The sequence below is a fragment of the Trachemys scripta genome, chromosome 8 (genome assembly GCF_013100865.1).
Source record: "Trachemys scripta elegans isolate TJP31775 chromosome 8, CAS_Tse_1.0, whole genome shotgun sequence".
Lineage (NCBI taxonomy): Eukaryota > Metazoa > Chordata > Testudines > Emydidae > Trachemys > Trachemys scripta.
In genome coordinates, this window is record NC_048305.1 from 59,759,763 (window position 1) to 59,781,549 (window position 21,787).

Genomic DNA, 21,787 nt, shown 5'->3' on the forward strand with positions numbered 1-21,787 from the left:
ATTTTCTGAATAATTATCAAATATGTAGGGTCCTCCTAACCTCATTTACATCAATGGACATTTTACCACAGCATTCAATGGAGTCAGGATGTCACCTCTACTGTCTAAGTACTGTCCCTGTCCTGGAGAGCTCACACTTTGCTATGGGAAATTACCAGCAATCCTGGAAGTCTTGTATCAAATGAAGTGTCAGTAACAGATAGCTGAGCAACACGTGTACAAGTTGTGCTTAGATTTCAATTAAATTATGATGTATTTGCCACAGAAGTGCTATTTCTTAAAATGATGATATAATTTAATGTTTTGTTTTAAATTATTAAGGTGGCACAGAAATTCAACATACTTCTGGAATGCTCTTTTCCAAGATCACATTTCAGTTGTTATGGAACTCAGATATCAGCCAAAGGAGAATAGGGTTACTGTCATTTTATTAATATATAGTTAGAATTCAGTTATGAAATGTATTAAAGAAAACCATTCCTCAGGTGAATAAGGGCTTCTGACAAGATTGCCCTGTAAGAAGAATACTCAATCACTGGAATTATCTTTAATATAATCACCCACCAAGGAATAAAACTGCATCTCTAAAATGTTATTTCACTTTGTGATGTCTGGTTGGGTAATCCTGTGTGCTAATTCTCTTTTATGCAGAACAATCTATACTCTGTATTTAACACTAAGCCTCTATGATGGAGTGTATAAGCTCCACATGGGGGAGCCAAGGGTTAACAAGGCGCTTTGGGCCCAGAAGGCCCTACCCAGCTGTACCTGCTGGGCATCCTCACAGTGGAGGCAGAACTTAAAAAGGAGCCACCCTGCTCAGTCATGGTGGACAGAGCAAGGGCGTAGTCCTATGCTGTTAGCACCTGCAGAGATTCCAAAGGAGCTCCTCACTGCCTGGACCAGACCCTGCTGCTGAGCCTCCAAAGCTCATGGAGACCGGGAATGGTGGGCAACGACTGAAGGAGAAGAGCCTCCAGCCCACATTCAGTGAGAACCTAAGAGTCTGCAAGCCAACCTCTATTGTGACTTTGGAGGGATAGAGGCCATGATATGAGGTGACCCAGGGAGCAGGCTTAGTGGCGTCCACCCTACGGGCCATATATCCAACCTGCTAGTCACATGGCCATGGGTTGGAACCTGGTGGAGTAGGGAGGTCCTGGGTTCCCCTACTGCTAGCCACACAGACTCTCACCACTGAGCAATGCAGCTGGACTTGGACCCAACCAACCCCCACCCCCACCCAACAGCCCCTATCCTAGAGTTCTTCAATCTATTGTGAAACTGGATCCTAGTTACACACTGAACCATCAGTTTCCAAAACATGACATAGGGATGTAGGTACACAGCTTCCATTATTGTTACATATCTGGCCCATTTTGAAAATTTTAGTTTAACAGACTAACTGTAGCCTGATTCTCAGGAAGATGGACCAATAATACATGGAATATACAGCAGTCAAAGTAGTTTAAAAATGTTTCCTAGCTGGAAATCCATTTGTTGATGGACTGCCTTCTGTTGATGCTGTATCTTTCAGCTACTATAATTGGGCCCAATATTTGAATGAGTTGTAGTAGGGAGTCTAATAGTCACAACAAAATGTCATTCTGTTTAATGACTAAATATTGTGGAGCAGCCTTCCTGAGATAGAAGGATGGCACAGAGCAGAGAACTTAGGGAGAACTAGGGTGACCACACATCCCAATAATATCGGGACAGTCCCGATTTTAAGTTATTTGTTCCGCATCCCGAACGTACATCAGTCGGGATGCCCTTTGTCCGGATATTTTGGTTTGCAGTCCGGGACCACACATACCTGGGGTCCTGGGCTGGCTGCACTTACGTGGGGCAGCTCCTGCCTCCAACTAGGGAAGTGGCCACTGGCAGGAGCCTGCGGTGTGAATTCCTGAACATGACAAAGCTGGTGTCATACGTGCTCAGTATACCAGTAAGCAATGCGTACACAGAGTGTGTATTTTCAATCATGAAAGATGCATCGACTGATGTCTGGTATCGAAGCAGCATAAACTTGGGGTGGAGCCAGCAGGCTTGGTGGGATCTGGGGGCACAGCACAAATGGAGCAGGCCATGCCAGGGCCCCTTCTGAGTGTGGGCCTGGCGCCACTGAGTCACCATTGTAAACCCAGTACTGAAAAGACTGCCCTTTCCTTGAGGCTGGGAACAAAAGTCACACTTCAATGCAGTTCTTTGTGACCAGGTTAGCACTGCACTATACCCAAACCCATTGTTGGAGAAGGAGCTTTGGTATCCAACCTCTCCAAAGTGAACTGAAATCACCCATTTATTTTAAGGGGCAGGAGCAGCACCCCCAGAAAGTTATGCCACCTGGGAAACTCACTCTGCAGCGACAACAGAGGAAAACCCACCCCAACCAATTGAGCCCGGGTGGCAGCTGACCTCCTCTCCAGCCCAGCCCCAGGGCTGGAGTGTTCCAATGACTCTCAGTACCCAGGGCTGAGTGACAGTCCTGGAGTGGAACCACTTTGCACTTGGGGTGCCCCTAAGAAGGACTGGGCAGGTCAGCTTGCAGGGAGACATGGCTTGCAGAGCCAGGCAGGGAGTCCCCTGCAGCCGGCTGCATGGACTGCAGCGGAAGGGCTAGAACTGCCAGCTCTGAAATGAGATGCGGCTCTCTGCTCGATGGAGGAGGCTGCTAGAATCAGAGAGTTGTCATTTCAAAGCTTTTCTTTCACTACCTATTTTTGCATGGGGAAGCAGGGGCAAGTGCCCCACAGAGGTAATAGTTGCATCCTCCCCCCAGCAGAGTGTGTGCAGACCGGTCCACCTAGCTCATGGCAGAGCCATGAAAAGAAGACACCTGCCTCTGCACATGCTGATTCCACACAGGGCAGGCCGGGGTTGAGCACTGCTAAACTGCTGCCCAGTTCACTTACCCACATTGGCAAGCAGGGATTGTCCCTGGCAGCATACATCTGCTTGGTCATAGAATATCAGGGTTGGAAGGGACCTCAGGAGGTCATCTAGTGCAACCCCCTGCTCAAAGCAGGACCAATCCCCAATGTTTGCCCCAATCCCTAAATGGCCCCTCAAGGATTGAGCTCACAACCCTGGGTTTAGCAGGCCAATGCTCAAACCACTGAGCTATCCCTCCCCCCGATGTACAATTGGGACACCATTTGTCCTGATATTCAGGTGAAAATTAAAATGTGGTAGTGAAATAGAAAATTAGTCGATTGGGAATGTCCCATTAAACCCAATTGTGCTGTTATCTACTGGCAATTTTGGTTTTTCAGGTTGTTTTCAGGTGTAATACAATTTACAGTAGGGATATGTAGTTTACAATTCTGAAACACAGTGCATAATGTAGGACAAACTACAGTGGGCACGTAATAACACATAAGAAGCACAGAGACTACACAGTTCTTTTCAGTGACTAGCTATCTAGCTAACGGTCTTCAGCCGAAAACCCCACCTGAAATGGCAATGGCAAGGGAGGAGTCAACTACCAAAAAACAAAAAAGACAGTGCAGATACAGGACAGAATGGGAAACCCGCTTACACCGGGATTCAGAAATCCTTCGAGTGTGATTCAAAAACCTTTTGTAAAGGAAGGAATTTAGCATTTGCCATGGCGGTGAGTCTGATGTTAAGCATCATGCTAATTCAAAAAATCATGAACAAAACACCAAGATTCACAAGAGCAATACCCTGGTCTCACATTTTTTCAGCAGGCCAAATGAATCCTTCAGTAACAAGGTTATCACTGCTGAACTAATTTCAAGTTTACCACACAGTAGTTCATTAACTATCGCTCGTGTGACTGTGAACTTAAACTTGCGCCTACCTTGTATCCAGATTCAACGATTGTGAAGCATTTCAGCTGTGGCCGGACTAAAGTGGAGGCATTGATCAAAAATGTGCTGTTCTCAACAGAATTTTTAAAAGACCTTAGCAAGCCAGACGGTCCCTATTTCTCAGTTGCCACAGATGCATCTAACAAGGGCAATGTGAAAACTTTCCCCTTATCGCTGAGATACTGGACACCTGAACATGGGGTCCATGATAAACTGTTAGACTTCTATGAGCAAAGGGAAGAGACTGCAGAGGCAATAAGGAACACATTACTTGAAAAACTTGTGACACACAAACTAGACCTAAACAAAGTGCCTTCCTACTGTGCTGATAATGCAAACGTGAATTATGGAAAGTGACAATCAGTGTACCAGAATTTAAAAAGACAAAACAAAAATAGCTTCCCTGCAAACTGCCCTGCCCATGTTGTGCACAACGTAGTGAAACATGCTAGCAATACCCTACAAGTTGACATTGAGACTCCAGTGATTAAGACGTTCAATCATTTCAGCAGTTCTGCTAAGAGAGTAGCAGCACTGAAGGATATGTTTGACTTCGTGGATATGGAGTATGCCACTTACTGCACTACATTCTGACACGCTGGTTGAGTCTTTTCCCAGCTGTAAACAGGCTTGTAAATATGTGGCAGGCTGTTAAATGCTACTTTGTTTCCCTTGGCAGTGACAAGTGCCCAAAATCTCTATGGATGCTGTTCTCGGTCATGGAAAACAGTGAACAAGGTGAGGGGCCTAGCAAAGTTGATGTGCATTTGTTTTTCCTCCAGAATGTCCTGAAAATCTTCAATGATACTGTGCTCTGTTTGGAAAATGAGAGTATGACAGCATGTTAAGTGTATGCCATAATGAATACTCTGAGAATTAAACTTCAGCAACGGAAGAATGACAAATTCTTTGGCTCCAAAGTTGAAAAAGCATTAACTGAGATGCTGCCTGTCACTGCTGCATGTCTCCAGAAAGACTTCATGAAATTTTACGATGTGTTGATCCTATATTTGGAGAAATGGTTTGATTTTTCAACAACTGGCTACTTGTTCAATACCCAGTGCTCGAACATCAAAGTTAATAGGGCATTCGAGTACAAGGATCTGTCTGCGGCCATGACAGCTGTAAACTTCCAGAAAACAGTGGATCTTGATCATCTCTATGATGAGTACTGAATCATCAAAGACATCAACTCCAAGTTGGAGCCTGGAAAATACTCAGCTGGGGAATTCTGGTCTCAAGTGCTGAGAAACAAGGACGGTAGCACTGAATTCCTGAACATGACAAAGCTGGTGTGATACGTGCTCAGTATACCAGTAAGCAATGCATACACAGAGTGTGTATTTTCAATCATGAAAGATTCATGGACTGATGTCCTGAATCGAAGCAGCATAGACTTGGTGCGGAGTGAAACCCTTGTCAAAATGAATTTCTGGATGAGTTGCAAGGACTTCTACAGCTTTGTGATTGCCCAAAAGCAAATCATGACTATGGCAAAGTCATCCAAGAAGTACTAGACTTCTGGCACGTCTGAGAGGTATGCAAATTGTGAAGTTGATTTACTGACTGAATAAAAAACTTTGCCCTTTACCCCTGTTGTTTGTTTAGTGTACAAATAAATCTGTATGTTTAAATATGGATTACAACTAAGTCTATAATTTAGTCAGGGGGACCATGACACTCACTGATTCCAGACCTCTGTGACTTAGTTTGCTTCAGCTGTCAGGGGCTGAAGTTGGGGCTGAAGGCAGGACTGTGGGCCTCCCCTCTGTGACTGTGGCTGGAGCTGGAGCCAGGGCTAGAACTGGGACCCTTCATTCTCCCGCCCTGCAACTGGGTCTGACTTTGCAACCAGGATCCTGTGCCCCTGTCCCCATGGCTTCTGTTGGGGCCTGGAGCTGGGGCCATGAGACCTTGCTCCCATGGCTTATGGCATGGGCTGCAGCAGGGGCCGTACACCCCTCTTGCATCTTCCTAGGGCTGTGCGCCCCCTCTCATGTCTCCAGTCGGGGCAGTGCACCTGTGGCTGTCTTGCTCCCCACCCCCGCCTAATGTGTCCTGATATTTCACTCTTGCGATCTGGTCACCCTAGGCAGAACCCCCAGTGTCTTAGCCAGGGTGGGCCTGGGGGATCTGTTCTCTCCCATCACCACAATTGCCTGCAGTGAAGTGTCTTGTGAATGGAGAGTCAATTATGGTCCCCATGAAACATACGTTGGGGCAACATGTTGGCTTTTTCTCCTCCCTTGGATACCAATTTTTTTTTTCTTTTCAAAGACCTGTCCCAGAACACAATAATAGAAATCAAGGTGTGGAAAGGACCTTGAGAGGTCATCAAGTCCAGCACTCTTAGCTGAGGCAGGACCAAGTAAACCAAGACAATCCCTGGCAATTGTTTGTCCAATGTGTGCTTAAAAATCTCCGATGATGGGGATTCCGCAGCCTCCGTTGCAAGCCTATTCCAGTGCTTAAATACCCTTAAAGTGTTTTCTAATATCTCACCTAAATCTACCTTGCTGCAGATTAAACCCATTAGTTCCTGTTCTACCGTCAGTGGACATGGAGAACAATTTATCACAGTCTTCAACATATTTGAATGCTTATCATGTCCCCCATCAAGCTCCTTTTCGCAAGACTAAACATGCTCAGGTTTTTTACTCTTTCTTCATAGGTCAGGTTTTCTAAACCTTTTTATCATTTCTGGTGTTTGCCTCTGGACTCTGCAATCTATCCACACCTTTCCTAAAGTGTGGCACCCAGAACTGGACACACTACTCTAGCTGAGGCCTCACTCGTGCCAGCAGAGCAGGACAATTATCTCCCATGTCTTATATACATCGCTGCTGTTAATACACCCCAGAACGATGATAGCCTTTTTTTGCGACTGCATCACATTGTTGACTCATTCAATTGTTATCCACTATAACCCACAGAAGTATCCTCCAGAAGTACTACCTCCTAAGCAATTATTCCCCATTTTTGTAGTTGTATATTTCATTTTTCCTTCCTAGATGAAGTACTTTGCACTTCTCTTTATTGAGTTTCATCTTGTTGAATTCAGACCAATTCTCCAATGAGTCAAGGTCATTTTAAACTCTAATCCTGTCCTCCAATGGATGTGCATACCCTCCAAGCTTGGCGTTATCTGCAAATTTTATAAGCATACTCTCCACTCCACTATCCAAGACACCAATTAAAATATTGAGTACTGTAGTACCAAACCCAGGACTGACCCCTGTGCAATCCCATTAGATACACCCTCCAAGTTTGACAATGAACAGTGATAATTACGCTGAGTAAAGTTTTTCAACCAGTTGTGCATCCACCTTACAGTAATTTCATCTAGACCACATTTCCCTAGTTTGCTTATGAGACTGTTATGTGGGACTGTTTTTAAAGGTCTTATTAAATCAGGGTATAACACGTCTACAGCTTCCCCACTAGCCAGTAGGCCAATTACCCTGTCAAAGAAGGAAATTAGGTTGGTTTGACATGATTTGTTCTTGACAAATTTATGTTGGCTATTCCTTATATTCCTAGTATCCTTTAGGTGCTTACAAACTTATTGTTTAATAATTTGGTCTAGTATCTTTCCAGGAATCAAAGTATCATAACCGAGCCAGTATCATAACTGAGCTCAGCATGGATGCAATGAGGAATTGGGCCTATGAACTTCATTGTTTTGTAGGCCAACTGTTTTTGTCCAATTTCCAAATTTCATAACTGAAAAATTGGAAATGTGCATGTTATTCACTTGCAAATAGTACTATTTTTGACTAAAAATGCAAAATGTCACGCCTTTGAATTTCTGCAAAAATGTTTAAAAATGTCGAAATAAAATGGTTTTGTAGTGGTTGATCGAACATAAGGTGAGCAAAATGATGTTTAAGTATTGACTATTCAAGTGTGGGCCATGGTTAGTGTATTTGTCTCTTTTGATTTATAATAATTCTAGAGAACATTAGTTTATAATTATACCCCAAGATGAAGCACCCTACATTCACGCTTGGGTTACGAGCTTGTCGCATTCATAATATTTTCAAAATCTTTTGTTCAGGCATCACTTCCCATTTGTCATGAAAGAAATTATGGATCCAACTGGACCCCCCCACAGGAAAAGTGATGGGAGGGGACTAGAGAAAAGAAATTCTTCATAAATTTCTCCTTTTAGAGTTTCTCCCCAAATGTTCCATTGAAAGGCTCCCTCCCTATTAGAATAAAGGCCAGTCCACAGATACATCTGCTTGTAGGCCCTGTGCTTTTACAGTGGTTCTGTGTCCCTGGTGCCCCATCCACCGATTTGCAACAGTACAGCGAGGGTTTCTGCAGTCAGTGGCTGCACCACAGGATGTCGGTCTTTAAGGAAAGGAGTTTCCCAACCACACAGTGGGGTCTGTGAAATGGCAATACAGCATAGGCTGTATTATCTTCCCAGAGAATCTCTCAGAGAAAGGGAAGGAACAATGAACATCTCCTTGGTCTCACCATTCTCCTACCTCTTCCTCCCATGGAAAGCATACTGCCTAATTCCTCCTTTGCATGGGTCTTTGAACCCAGTGAGACCCCACTCTGAATCCAAGGCAAGGAGAAAGTGATGTTGCAGAGGTAGCTGAGCCCCTCTCTTCCATACAAGACAGAGACCCAGACCTTCAGGGATCAGTCAGGCCCTATGTTCTCAGCTAGAAAAGTTCAATGAAGGATTTAATATTAATGGTATTGATAACATAAAAGTAGCAATTTATACCCACTCTGACTGTGGTTATTTTCATAATGGAGTTGTATGCATACTGAAGTTTTTTCGTATCACTGACCATACCTCCCAAGGTAGCTGACAGTAGGAAATGTGTCCCATATTTCTTGATAAGGTTCTCTGTGATTTGCTGAAGGGTTGGGCGACGTCCTAGTAGTCTTATGTTGCGAAAGAATTCAGGTGCGAGAGGCAGTGGGGAGCCAAGGAAATTTCTTCTTTCGACAGCTAGATTGTTTACTTTCCAGCGGCCAAACTCTCTGTAAAACAAAACAATTCTCATTCAGAAATGCATCATTCAGACAAATGTTTTCATTTGCAAAGTACATCGCTCTGTTGCCTAGCTGGGGGCAATGTATTACAACAAGCTTTGCTTGGGATACTCTGTCATGGATTATATACATAGAACAAGCAACGAGTATTATTTATTAGAAACGGAGGGAATACTCCATAACAAAATTGTCATCTGGAGAAGAAATAAATAAGCTACTTAGGATGCACCAGTTTCTATTGCTTTTGTTCAGCCTGTGATGTGACCATAATTCCAGAACAACTTGATTTTGTTAGGTACTGAATATAAATTCAGAATTATACAAAGTTCAATATAAACTCAGTTTTTTTGTTAGCACTTTGTAAAGGAAATTAAAATATCATTTTTAAAAGCACAATTGCTTTTGCACAATAATCCGCCTGTCTACTTTAGCTCACTACTTTAAAGGCATTAGAAAGACACTGTCAGACTCCATTTGGCCAAGCAGAGATCTTGCTGAAGTTTCTGGCACTTTTGACCCTGATTTTGAAACATATTCTTCAAGCAGATCAGATTCTTGGCAACATAGTGCACTTTCTTATATAAAGATGAAGCTAAACAAATTCAAAGACCATATGCAACAGGCACCCATTCCCCATTCCAAAATAAATCAGTGATAGAAATGAAAGCAAACAAGTCAATTAAGCAGTAATAAACACATCTTTTATTCATTTACTTACCAATTAAGATGCAGCAGAGAGATATTAGCAAAAGGACATGTTGTCCTCAAAATCTAATCAAGGGACTATTTTTATTTCTCAATGTCTGCAGTAGCTTTGCCTTTATGAAGAGCTTTTGTTTTGGTTTTGTCTTGCTTTGTTTTTTGCTTCAGAGTAAAGTCACGGTCTGGTTTGTGGCTACTACAGTGATATAACATATGGGCTGCTTTTTAGGGTAAAAGGATTGTCACTTGGATGGATATGTCAATTATGGGTTCCCCCTCCCCTTTTGAAATGATATCATGTAAAAGCACAAATTCATTTCTGAGTGTTTGAAAAACCCTACAGAAGGTCCCAGCTAAATAAAGAGATGACTTATATTTTCATAATACAAAAAATCCAAAATGCAATAAAGATTGTGGGCTGTAATACAAAATGCAATGCAAATGGCTAACTAATTAGAATGGCTGGGATAAGTCATGTGATAAATAGCACTTTATTTTCTATTTGCCAAATTATTTGGAGTCACAAACTTCTCCATCAGCAAAGAGTGCACAGCACCAGTGGTCCATGGACCATAGTTTAGAAATCACTTTAACCCTTTTTTCACTTTTTCAAAGATTGTCTCCCACAAATGTACTCTCTTCTGAAGCAGACATAAGGCTGTGACAACACGTACCATCACAAATCACGACTGCTCCTGCACTATTGAAATGGATTTTGTTCCCTTTAAGTTAATACCAAAATAAATTAACAAAACATTTTTTGTCTTACAGAAGTAAGCCCTACCTATTGAATAACTGAATACCCAAATCCTACATACCATCTTGTTGTGCTTGGACAGAGATGATTATATATTAACCTGATTTAATCAATAACTTAATGAAGAAGAATGTGGAAGAAAACGTATTACATATTCTTTGATGTATCGGTATATTGGGTGCTTTCATTTCAACACATCAAAAAAAGCTACCTCAGTTATAGCATTTGGACGTATCATCAAGATAAAGCTGCTTTGACAGCAAGATTACAATGCAAGCTTGTAATTAAATATTCAGATAAAATACATTTTATATCTTTCTGGAATCTTTTCTTACAAACTTACTGTCTGGTTAATGGTCTGTATCAAAACTGAGTTTCAAACACATGGAGAATAATGAAAAAGGGGAAAACATTATAAGAGATAGTTGGCAACTTCTCCTTGAATTTTCAGTGTCATCGATTTTTTGGCTGGAAGAGATCTTTATGATAATCTAGTATGATTATCATGACTTCCCTCATAACACAGACCATAGAATGTCATCCAATGATTCCTACATCTATAACAACAACTTGTGGTTGAGCAAGAGCATGTTAGTTAGAAAGACAGACAAGCCTGATTTAAAGACACCAACTGATAAAGAATTTACAAAATCTCTTAATAATCTGTTACAATGATTAATGACTTTTAATGTTAACTTATATTTTATTTACAGTTTGAACTTTGCTGATTTCAACTTCAAGCCCTTGGATTTCGTAATGCCCTTGTCAGCTAGATTAAAGAGACCTCTAGTGTCCGATGTCTTTTCTCCATTTAAATAATTAAAGACCATGATTGAGTTGCCTCTTAATCTTCTCCCATATAAATGATATTAAGGTCCTTTAGAGTCTCATTGTGAGGCATGTTTTCCAGACTACAAATCATTCTTGTAGCTCTTTTCCGAATCATGTCCAATCATTTTTTTTTAAATATCAACACCAGAATATGTATTCCAGTTGGGCTCACCAATGCCAGATTCAGAGACAATATCATCTCCTTTCTCTTTCTTAAAAGTCCTCTCTTTATACATCCAGGTATTGTGTTAGTCTTCTAATATAATATAAAATTTCTTTAGTTTTATTATCCAAACTTGAGTTAGTAGGGTATCTCTACTAGCAGTTCCACCACTAATGGGGTCTTGTACTTATTTTTTTATATATAATACATGAACAAGGGGATTGTTCCATAAATTTAAGGACCGGTAGATTTAAAACAACTAAATTGACTAATTTTTTCACACAGCAGGTATTCAGCCTTTGGGACAGTCTTTGCTATAGAAAGTCAGGGAGCTAAAGTTGAAAGCTGGATTTTAAAAATGACTGGACAGTTTTGTGTCCCTGTCACAGTTTGAGCTTGGGCTATTAAGGGGTTCAGCACCCAACTCTGACCTCTGCCTGGTTCCCCTCCTAAACTGTAGTATTTGGAGAACTGAGAGCACAGACCTGGTTGACTCAGAGCCAGCACTTCTGGAAGATATCAGTGGCAACTTATTCTCAATAGGCAGGAGTGTCCTGTCCTGGACTTGTGGCCTGAGGAAAGACCAGCAATGATTCCTAGTTGATGAGTAGCAGGAGCTGCTTAGGAACCTCTCAATGGGGAAGCCTGCGGTAAGACTTAAGAGTTTGGAATTGACTGACTTGGCAAGAAGGAATCCTGAGAGATCCCAAACATCCTGTTTGAGGTATTTTGTATTGATATGAAACCAGACCCCAGAAGTCGCTGTTTGAGACTTTATCAAATCAGACCCAGCAGGGCAAGATTGGTTTGGAGTGGGCTGAGGAAGTACCCACTCTCTATAAAGAAGGAGAAACCCATAATATTTGTAGATATAAATGCTAAGATAGCTACAATCAAATATGATGTTTAAAGTGAAAAAAAGTTCAGGAAGAATCCCCTACCCTTTCTCCACAAAAAACACACATGGCTACTGTTGAATCATAAAAGATAATGGATTAGTTCATTCTGTCCATCTTACTACTAAGGGTTGTTCCTATTTTTCATCTACTAAGGGCTATACTTAACTCATTTCTAGTGTGTCAAGAGATGGCACTTCCACAAACCTCAGAGCTTATAGAATTATAGAAATGTAGGGCTGGGAGGAACCTCAAGAGGTCATCTAGTCCAGTCCCCTTCACTCAAGGCAGGACTAAGTATTATCCAGACCATCCCACAGATGTTTATCTAACCTACTCTTATAAACCTCCAATGATGGAGATTCCACAACCTCCCTAACAATTTATTTCAGTGCTTAACTACCCTGACAGTTAAGAAGTTTTTCCTAATGTCCAACCTAAACTCCCCGTGCTGCACTTTAAGCTCATTGCTTCTTGTCCTATCCCCAGAGGTTAACAAGAACAATTTTTCTACATCCTCCTTGTAAAAACCTTTTATGTACATGAAAACTGTTAGCATGTCCCCTGTGAGTCTTCTCTTCTTCAGACTAAACAAACACATTTTTTTCAATCTTCCCTCATAGGTTATGTTTTGTAGACCTTTGAACATTTTCATTACTCTCCTCTGGACTTTCTCCAATTTGTCCACGTCTTTCCTGAAATGTGACACCCAGAACTGGACAAAATGCTCCAGCTGAGGAGGGATGAAAGTAATTTAAAGGTCTTACCGGTACGCCGGAGTCCTGAGTAGGGGCGTGGCCTCAACCAGAAGAGTCGTGGCCTCAGCCGGAAGAGGCAGAGCCTTTCAAGATTTAAAGGCCCTGGGGCTCCGGCTGTGGCTGGGAGCCCCAGGGCCTTTAAATCACTCCAGAGCTACCAACTGCAGAGGCAGCTGGGAGCCCCGAGGCTGAGGGGCAAATTAAAGGGCCCGGGGCTCCGGCCGCCATGGAGACCTGGACCCTTTAAATCGCTGCAGGAGCCCTGCTGCCGCTGCCCCGAGGTAATGGCGGCAGGGCTCTGGGGGCAATTTAAAGGGCCGAGGTCTCCCTGCAGGAGCCCCCGGCCCTTTAAATCCCCGCCCGAGCCTGGCTGCCGGAGCCCCAGGGCTCCATCAGTGATTTAAAGTGCCAGAGGCTCCGGCCGCTGAGGGGAGCCCCGGGCCCTTTAAAGCGCCGCTGGAGCTAGCAGCAGGGTTCAGGTGGTGCTTTAAAGAGTCCGGGGCTCCCTGCAGCGGCTGGAGCCATGGGTCCTTTAAATAACCACCGGAGAAGCCGGTCCAGTCCGGCAGGGCACACGGCTTACTTACTTTCACCTCTGCACTGAGGCCTTATCAGCGTGGAGCAGAGTGGAAGAATTACTTCTTATGCCTTGCTTACAACACTCCTGCTAATACATCCCAGGATGATGTTCACTTTTTTTGCAACTTTTTGTTACATTGTTGAATCATATCATGTAATCCACTAAAACCCCCAGATCCCTTTCCACAGTACTCCATTCTAGGCCGTCATTTCATATGTGTACAATTGATTGTTCCTTCCTAAGTGGAGTACTTTGCATTTCTCCTCATTGAATTTCATCCTATTTACTTCAGACCATTTCTACAGTTTGTCCAGATCATTTTGCATTTTAATCCTATCCTCCAAAGTACTCTCAACCCTCCAAGCTTGGTACCCTTCTCAAACTTTATAAGTGTACTCTCTATGCCATTATCTAAATAATTTATGAGGATATTGATGTGAACTGGACCCAGGCTCTTCCAACTTGACTATGAGCCATTCCACAGGATACCAGTTAGCACTAACAAGAAGCTTCTTTTTTTCCTGGAATTATGCCTAATTTTTCTCTTTCTTAATTTTATTATTATGCCACATAATTCCTCTTCTTCCCTGGTGTTTTACACCCTGCAAGTATTGTCATGTCCCTGCTTAGACATTACTTAGCCAAGTTTAAATATATATAATATAATCTTACAATCATTGTTTCTACTACAATCTCTCCAGCCCTCTAACCATTTTTTGTACTGCATATGCATTATTCTTCCTCTGACATATGAAATATCAGGTTTTGTCCACTGCCAGAGGCAGAACACTAACAGTGGACCTGACAGTCTTATTGATCTTCCTAATATGGTAAAGCCTGTGTTCCAAAGTCAGTGGGGGGTACCATTCATCAAAAGAACACTTCCCCCCAGAACAGCAGTGCATCAGTGCTGGCTCCTACTCAAGAAAACCAATGATGTCTTGCATACAAACACTGGAGATATTAGATGCCTATCCCTTCCTCTTCCTCTACTATTAAAGAGCCAAGACCAGCAGATTGTTTTGGTGCTATCAAGGAGTAAAGAATTAGTAGCAGGTGTTACCACCTACACTGCCCACCTATTTTCAGTCCAAATAATATGTCAGCTAATGGACGGAGTTCTCTAAAGTTCAGGGTCAAGTCTCTTGTAGTGAAGGATGATGGCTTTGTGTTGGTTGGTTTGCAGGAGAGAATAGATTTAGTAACTCTGGTTCAGAGAACTGAGCCTATAATGGAAACACACGAGTTAAGCTATTGTGAGAGTCCATGAACACTGTTCACACCTTCTTCTGTACAAAGTAACTATAGGTTTCTACCGCCCCCCAAAAACCTGGTTACTAGTTGGTTACCTAACACCAAAAGGCTGAAGCATAATTGTGCCAAATATGCCCAGCAGTATTGTATGCATGCCACTAGGGTGACCAGACAGCAAGTGTGAAAAATCGGGACAGGGGGTGGGGGGGGGGGTAATAGGAGCCTATATAAGAAAAAGACCCAAAAATCGTGACTGTCCCTATAAAACCGGGACATCTGTTTACCCTAGCATGCCACGGCCTCTCTATCTGCACAACAGGTCTGTGCCATTCATTCAATGTAGGGTGGGCTTAGAAGAAAGATGATCAGCCAGAGAGAAAAGAAAAGTACATGATACAATTCAAAGTCATCTATTTTTAAAATTCAATACTATTTCCTTACTTTATTAAATTTAATTTGCTTCTTTTGCTACTATGCTATGGCACTAATAATGATGTTCAAAAAATAAATACTGTTATCACACCAGGCTCTCCTTTCTGGGTCTGAGGACAAGACATTGATGCATGATTCTGTAGCTACTAGGAAGTTTAGATTACCTGATAATCTGTAAATAATTCTAGGGTACCAGGCAGCTAAAGAATGTCAACATCTATACAATTTAAGGCATTGGATGTTTATACTGTATGTATGTGTGAAGTATACACACACACACACACTCTTTCAGAAGCTATATATAAAACATCTACTCAAATGAAATAAAAATGCTACTTTAGAAGATGTGTCATAAATTGGAGTGCGTAGAAGCTGTGGGCCAGGAATATAGGCCCTAGTATTGCAATTGATAGGGTATAGAATGACTGACAAGCCTACGAAGAGGCCCACAGACATCCACACAGGCAGAACACCCTACCTGCATGCTACCAATTGCAGGCTCAGGTCCATAGTAAGGAAATGGACGTATATTTTCAAATACAGGGGGTGAGGAGGGCAGGGTGGAGGTTGTAACAAAATAGGTTTCTGTTCTGCTGAAAAAGAGTTTTCCCATTCAACGGACCTTAAAATGGCCCATAATGGTAGGGTTTATAGATTGTCAATAAGAACTGCTTGCCTAAAAGCACAGAAATAAACAAAGTACCATCATACTGGCTCTTAGTCTTACAGCTGCCATAAAAATTAATTCTATCAATGCTCAATATAGATTGTCTGCAGACATAGAGCCAGAGCCTCAGCTGGTGTAAACTGGTAGAGCTCTATTGTCCTCAATGGTGCTACACCAATTTACACCAGCAGGGACTCTAGCCCATAATGTAAATTGAGTGTGTTCAGTCAACTGTCCATCACAAGAGGTTTTAGCACACGGTAATTATAATTAGCAATGCTAAGCTTCATTAATAATAACCTAATTATGTCTATAAAATGATACTAAAGCTAACAAGTATCAGTGTTAATCAATAGTATCACGATATAACTTGGAATATATTCTCTGATAAATTCTTTCATAGCCTATGACATTCCGTCCTTTGCACTTACCCTTCCCATGGCTCATAAATGACACCGCATTCTACATTTGGTTGGTCCAACAGGTGAATGCTCCTAATGGACTGAAGTGACAGCAGGACTCTCATAGACTTTAAGGTCAGAAGGGACCATCATGATCATGTAGTCTGATCTCCTGCATATTGCAGGCCAGTGAACCTCACCTGCAGCCAATGTTTCCCAAGCAGCTACAAGTTAAGCTATAGGCAGAACAGAGATGGTAGGAGGTACAACACCCTTCCCCAACATGTGCCCCACTCACCCATTTTCTTTAGCTGCAGCAGGATTTGTTAATACTTGCAGCCATGCTTGTATAAGGCCAAAATGGAACCTCAACTGCATTGAAATTCAGAAAGGCAAAGCCCAATAAATCCTGACTCACTGTTTGTGTGTGAGATTTGTAACACGAACAACTAAGTAGCCATACTTCTGGTAAGATGCCAGCTGCACAGTATACATGACAGACAACGTGATGATGGGCTCAATGGTGCCTGGCACTGACAGGGTTCATGACGCTACATGCTAAACTTCCTCAGTCCTGCTCTGTGCAGAAGCTAGGTACAGATATAGTCCTTGGGCTGGGAGTTGGTTGCACAAGGCCTATGTGAGACTAGCACTGCATCATGTGCTAGATTCTCTAGATGAGGGAGAGAGCTGGCCCAGCACAGGGTGGAGTGCACAGTATACCACACAGACACAAACACCCTATATTCCTGCAGGCATTGTACAATGGCCTAGAAAATCATAATGCAGCAGTATTTCACTACTCTGCCCATTAACACGTTCTGTGGCTTCAAGGCACAGATAAAACCAATATGAGCAAAATCGTTGCAAGTGTAGTACAGAACTTTGAAAAACTGGCTGTGTGATGGGTGTACCAGGTGTCTTATGTCCCATGCTGGAGGTCCCACTACCTGGATGCACTCCACCTGATGATGGTATCCTTTTTTGGGAGCAGGAAGTAGTGAATTTAGACCTCCCAAGAGCTGCCTAGAGAGGCCACCCAGAATCAGCTGCCAGCAGAACCAATAAGAATTTGTTCTCCAGTGGCTAGAAGGTCCATGAGCCCACAGAAATCAATAAAGGCCCAATAGCCAAGGTAAAAAGGGCTGGCTGCTGCCTTCAGAAGACAGTTCTGGGGTGAAGCTGAGACTAGGGTTACCACCTGTCCAGGTTTTCCTAAGATTGTCCTTTCTTTGTGGTGGCTATCCTGCGAAAGCAATAAAGGTGCTCAGTATACAGCATCTACTGGCCAGTTCTATGGGCTCAGGCTCATCTTGGATGGCCTATGTTTTTGAACATCAGAAGAAGCAACCCTAGGTGAGACTGGGAAGGAAGGAGCTCCCCTGTCATAATACAAGAAGCCTGGCCTGGTCAGGAGCCTAACTCAGACCACACCTTTGTGAATGAGGCAGTGAAAGTCTGTTTTGTTTTACTCTCTGGAATTTAAAGCCCAGGTCGCCATTGTCAGGAATCAGGACATGTAGCAGAGTCTGTCTCCAGGCAACCTAATGAGTGCTGCTGGCCTTCAGTAGTCTGCTTGATTGGCTACACCACCTGACTGCGTCAGCAGACCAGCTTTAAAGCCAATCGGCAGAAATTTGGTGGTTGTTCAAGGCATTTGCCTAAGGGTGTAATAGCTCTCATGGCTCCTTGTTCTCAGTCCTGCTCCTGCCTTGCCCCTGACCCTTGGCCTTGATTGATTACTTCTGTGGTTGGCTCTGACCCTTCGCTCTGATTCCTGACTGCTGACTTCGGCATCTGGACTCTGACACTGGTTCTGACCCTCAGGTCTGATTCATCGCTACTGACTCCTGCTCCAATCACTAGGCACAGCCACCCACATCCTGGACTCTGGCAGCTGTTTTGAGTTGAATACCTACTCAAGTATAGGGAGACTGTTTCACAAACAGCTTTTCTGGTTCAGGTGAACACAGGGCTGGCCTTACCATGAGGCGAACTGAGACAGCCACCTCAGGTGCCAGACTGGGGGGTGGGGGGCACCAATAGGACCCAGAGTGTAGAAAATTGTGTCTGCTGCTGGTGCATATGTATTCTCTCTGCTCTAGATGCACAGAGATGGTGGAGCGCTGTGCTGGAGGAAGGAGGGCACAAGAGACATAACAGGCAGGCAGGAGAAAAGGTGAGAGGGAATAACAGAAAGCAGCAGGAGCTGCAGGGAGAGAGAGGAGGAGGAGCCTCTTATGTACCTCTCTAGCACTCCCAGGAGCCTGGACTGATTAACACCAGCTTTTCAGGGAGCTTTCTGTTTCCTGCTGCTTCCCTGAACCCACTTGAGGAGAACAGCAGTTAACTGAAGTAGTAGGAGCCAGTTAGGCCTTAAGATGCTGATATCTTCCCTCACTCAGGCTCTGCTACCAGCCTGCTTATTTGTCCCCTTCAATTGTGTGTTGAGAGCCACTATAGCTGGCACAGAACAGCAGTCATGAGTGAAAGAAGAAAACGCCCCTCTGGAGCAGCATTCAGAAAAAGAAAGAAAGCAAAGGAAGCTTTTCTATCTAAGCAGGAAGGAACTCTCCTGAGATACATTGCCAGAAATGTTCACGGTGAGCCTTCCAGCCCCAGTGAGGATGTGAGTGGTGAGGAGATGCCTGATCTTCCAGTTAGTCAGAGTGTAGGTGACCTGGCTGCTACTGCAACATCCATATCTCCATCTCAAATGGATGTAACCATTCACATTCCTGAAGAAAAGTGTAGATCAGAGAAGAGTGTGGTGGAAGTGCAAGGAACAGCTGCTGTTGAGTTTAGTTTCTTAAGTCTAGATGATCCAGGACTGTGGACCCACTTGAGCAGTAGCCTGAGGGACTTCCTTGTACTGCATGGGCCACAGCAAGTAAAAAAACTTCATGTTCCCCAAAGACAATGAAAATAGAAGTTTCCATCCAACACATTACTGGCGTGAAATCCCCAATGGTGACAAATTGGAGAGGCCATGGCTTATGTACTCAAAAACCCAGAATGCTGCATACTGTTTTTGTTGCAAACTCTTCCAGTCTAATGTTCCAGCCACATTGGGTTCTACAGGAACAAAGGGAAAAATCTGGCAAGGAATCTGGCATGCCATGAGAAGGCAGCAAATCACCAGAGAGCATTCCATAGGTGGAAAGAGCTTGAGATGAGACTAAGGTTAAAGGCCACCATAGATGATCAGCATCAAGAGTCTCTTCACTGGCAAAATGTTCTGAAAAGGCTCATTGCCATTGTGAGAATGCATGCTACCAAAAACCTAGCACTTCAGATCAGCTGTATGTGTCAAACAATGGAAACTTCCTTAAACTTATGGAGTTGATGGCTGAGTTTGATGCTGTACCTCAGGAGCATCTAAGAAGAGTCACCACCCAAGAAATGTACACACACCACTACCTTGGAAAAACAATTCAAAATGAGATCATACAGTTACTGGCAACAAAAGTCAAACAGAAGATTGTGGCAGATATGAAGTCAGCAAGATATTACTCTGTTATTCTGGACTGCACACCTGACATCAGCCATACGGAACAAATGACTTTAATAGTCGTGTTTTGTAACAACAGAACCTAGTGAAAATGTCCCTGCAATGGTGACTGTCAGAGAGCATTTTCTAGAATTTATTGACATTGATGATACTACAGGAGCTGGTATGACAAATGTGCTTCTTTAAAAGCTGGAAGATACGGGAATTGCGATAGGTGACATGAGAGGTCAGGGCTACGATAATGGTGCCAACATGAGAGGAAAGAACAGAGGAGTGCAGACACGGATCTGAGAGTTAAACCCTCGAGCTTTTTTTGTCCCATGCAGTTCTCATTCATTGAACTTGGTGGTCAGTGATGCAGCTTCAGCTTCTAGTGAGGCTGCTGAATTTTTTAATGTAATTCATAGCATCTATGTAGTTTTCCCTGCATCAACTCATTGATGGCAAATTTTGAAGCAACATCTGGGAACATCCTCTCTGACACTGAAACCACTGAGTGCCACACGATGGGAAACTCGAGTGGAGGCGATAAAGCCTATCAAACACCAAATTGGGATGATAGATGATGCCATAGTTGCCATTATGGAGGATAATGCTATGACAGGAACTTTTTGTGGGAGAACAGTGGCAGAGGGAAATTGAATCACCAGAAACATATGTAACTTCAAATTTCTGTATGGCTTAGTGTTGAGACATGACATACTGTTTGAAATAAATGTTATAAGCAAGAGACTCACAGGTGTTGACCTTGATATATCTGGAGCAATGGAACAACTGGACAAAGCAAAGTCATACCTACAGTCTTACTGGTCAGATGAGGGATTTCAAAACATTCTGAAGAGTGCACAGAAGTTGGCAGAGGAACTTCACACTGAAACTATTTTCCCACCCATTCAAGAATACAAGAGTCACCGAAGAAGAAGACATTTTGATTATGAGGCACGGGATAATCCCCAAACAACAATTCAAAGTTGAATTCTTTAACCAAGTGCTACATTGTGCAATACAGTCAGTTGAAGAATGCTTCATGCAGCTCAAGGAACACAGCAGTATATTTGGGATGTTGTATGATATTCCCAAACTCCTCACTATACCTGAGGAAGACCCACACCAGCAATGAAGGGCACTAGAGACAGTGTTGACACATGATGACATGCGCAATATCGATGCGAGTAATTTAGGGGATGAACTGAAAGCCCTTTCAAGATACATTTCAGCAGGATCAACTCCAAAGGCCATTCTGGAATATATGTGCACAAATAAGATGACCACCCTCTTTCCAAATGCTTTTGTTGCTCTGTGCATACTTCTAACACTTCCGGTAACAGTTGCCAGTGGAGAACGCAACTTCTCCAAGCTGAAGTTAATAAAAACACATCTATGCTCCACAATGACACAGGAGAGGCTGGTCGGCCTTGCAACCATCTCAACAGAGCATGAGCTGGCCCAGACTGTGGACCTTCAGGAAGCAGTTCAAATCTTTGCATCCAAGAAGGCACGGAAAGCACCACTTTGATTATTCAAACAGATAAAAATGCCAGTGTTTATTATGCAGACAAGAAAAGTTACATTTGCTGTTTAGGCATTTGAAAGTTAAGTGTTACTTAAAATTTTTGAACAAGGCATATTAAGTTTTTAGTTCTCCTTTATTGGGGTAGGTAGCAGAGCAGTACCATAAGAGGAGTAGAACAGGAAGAAGGCAGAATTGAGACCTTTCAAAGTTTTGGCCCAAATGAGGGGGCATGGGGGTGTCATTTGAGCTCCCCGCCAAAATGTGGTGGGCCGGCCCTAGGTGAACTCCTCATAGGCTGAAATAGATCCTTGTCCCAACCTTAACTATGAGGAAGCTAAAGCTAGAGTTCCTCCATAATCCAATAGATCAGGGGTGAAGGAGACAGCTTTGTGCTGCATAAATCTTCTCTAAAGCCATTTTGCCTAAACTTTGGAGGATTCCCTTTACTTGGGGGGAAGTAAGACAGG

The 21,787-nt window shown here is 43.0% G+C and overlaps 1 protein-coding gene across 6 annotated transcripts in view; it reads right to left on the reverse strand.

The window, feature by feature from the left end:
- The window catches only part of BRINP3 (BMP/retinoic acid inducible neural specific 3), a 317,084-nt gene that overhangs the window by 135,594 nt on the left and 159,703 nt on the right, over positions 1 to 21,787 (reverse strand). For all 6 annotated transcript variants that reach the window (XM_034778429.1, XM_034778434.1, XM_034778431.1 and 3 more), the window contains exon 3: positions 8,653 to 8,843. In XM_034778429.1, the coding sequence (XP_034634320.1) occupies positions 8,653 to 8,843 (191 nt within the window). The remainder of the gene's footprint in view (positions 1 to 8,652; positions 8,844 to 21,787) is intronic.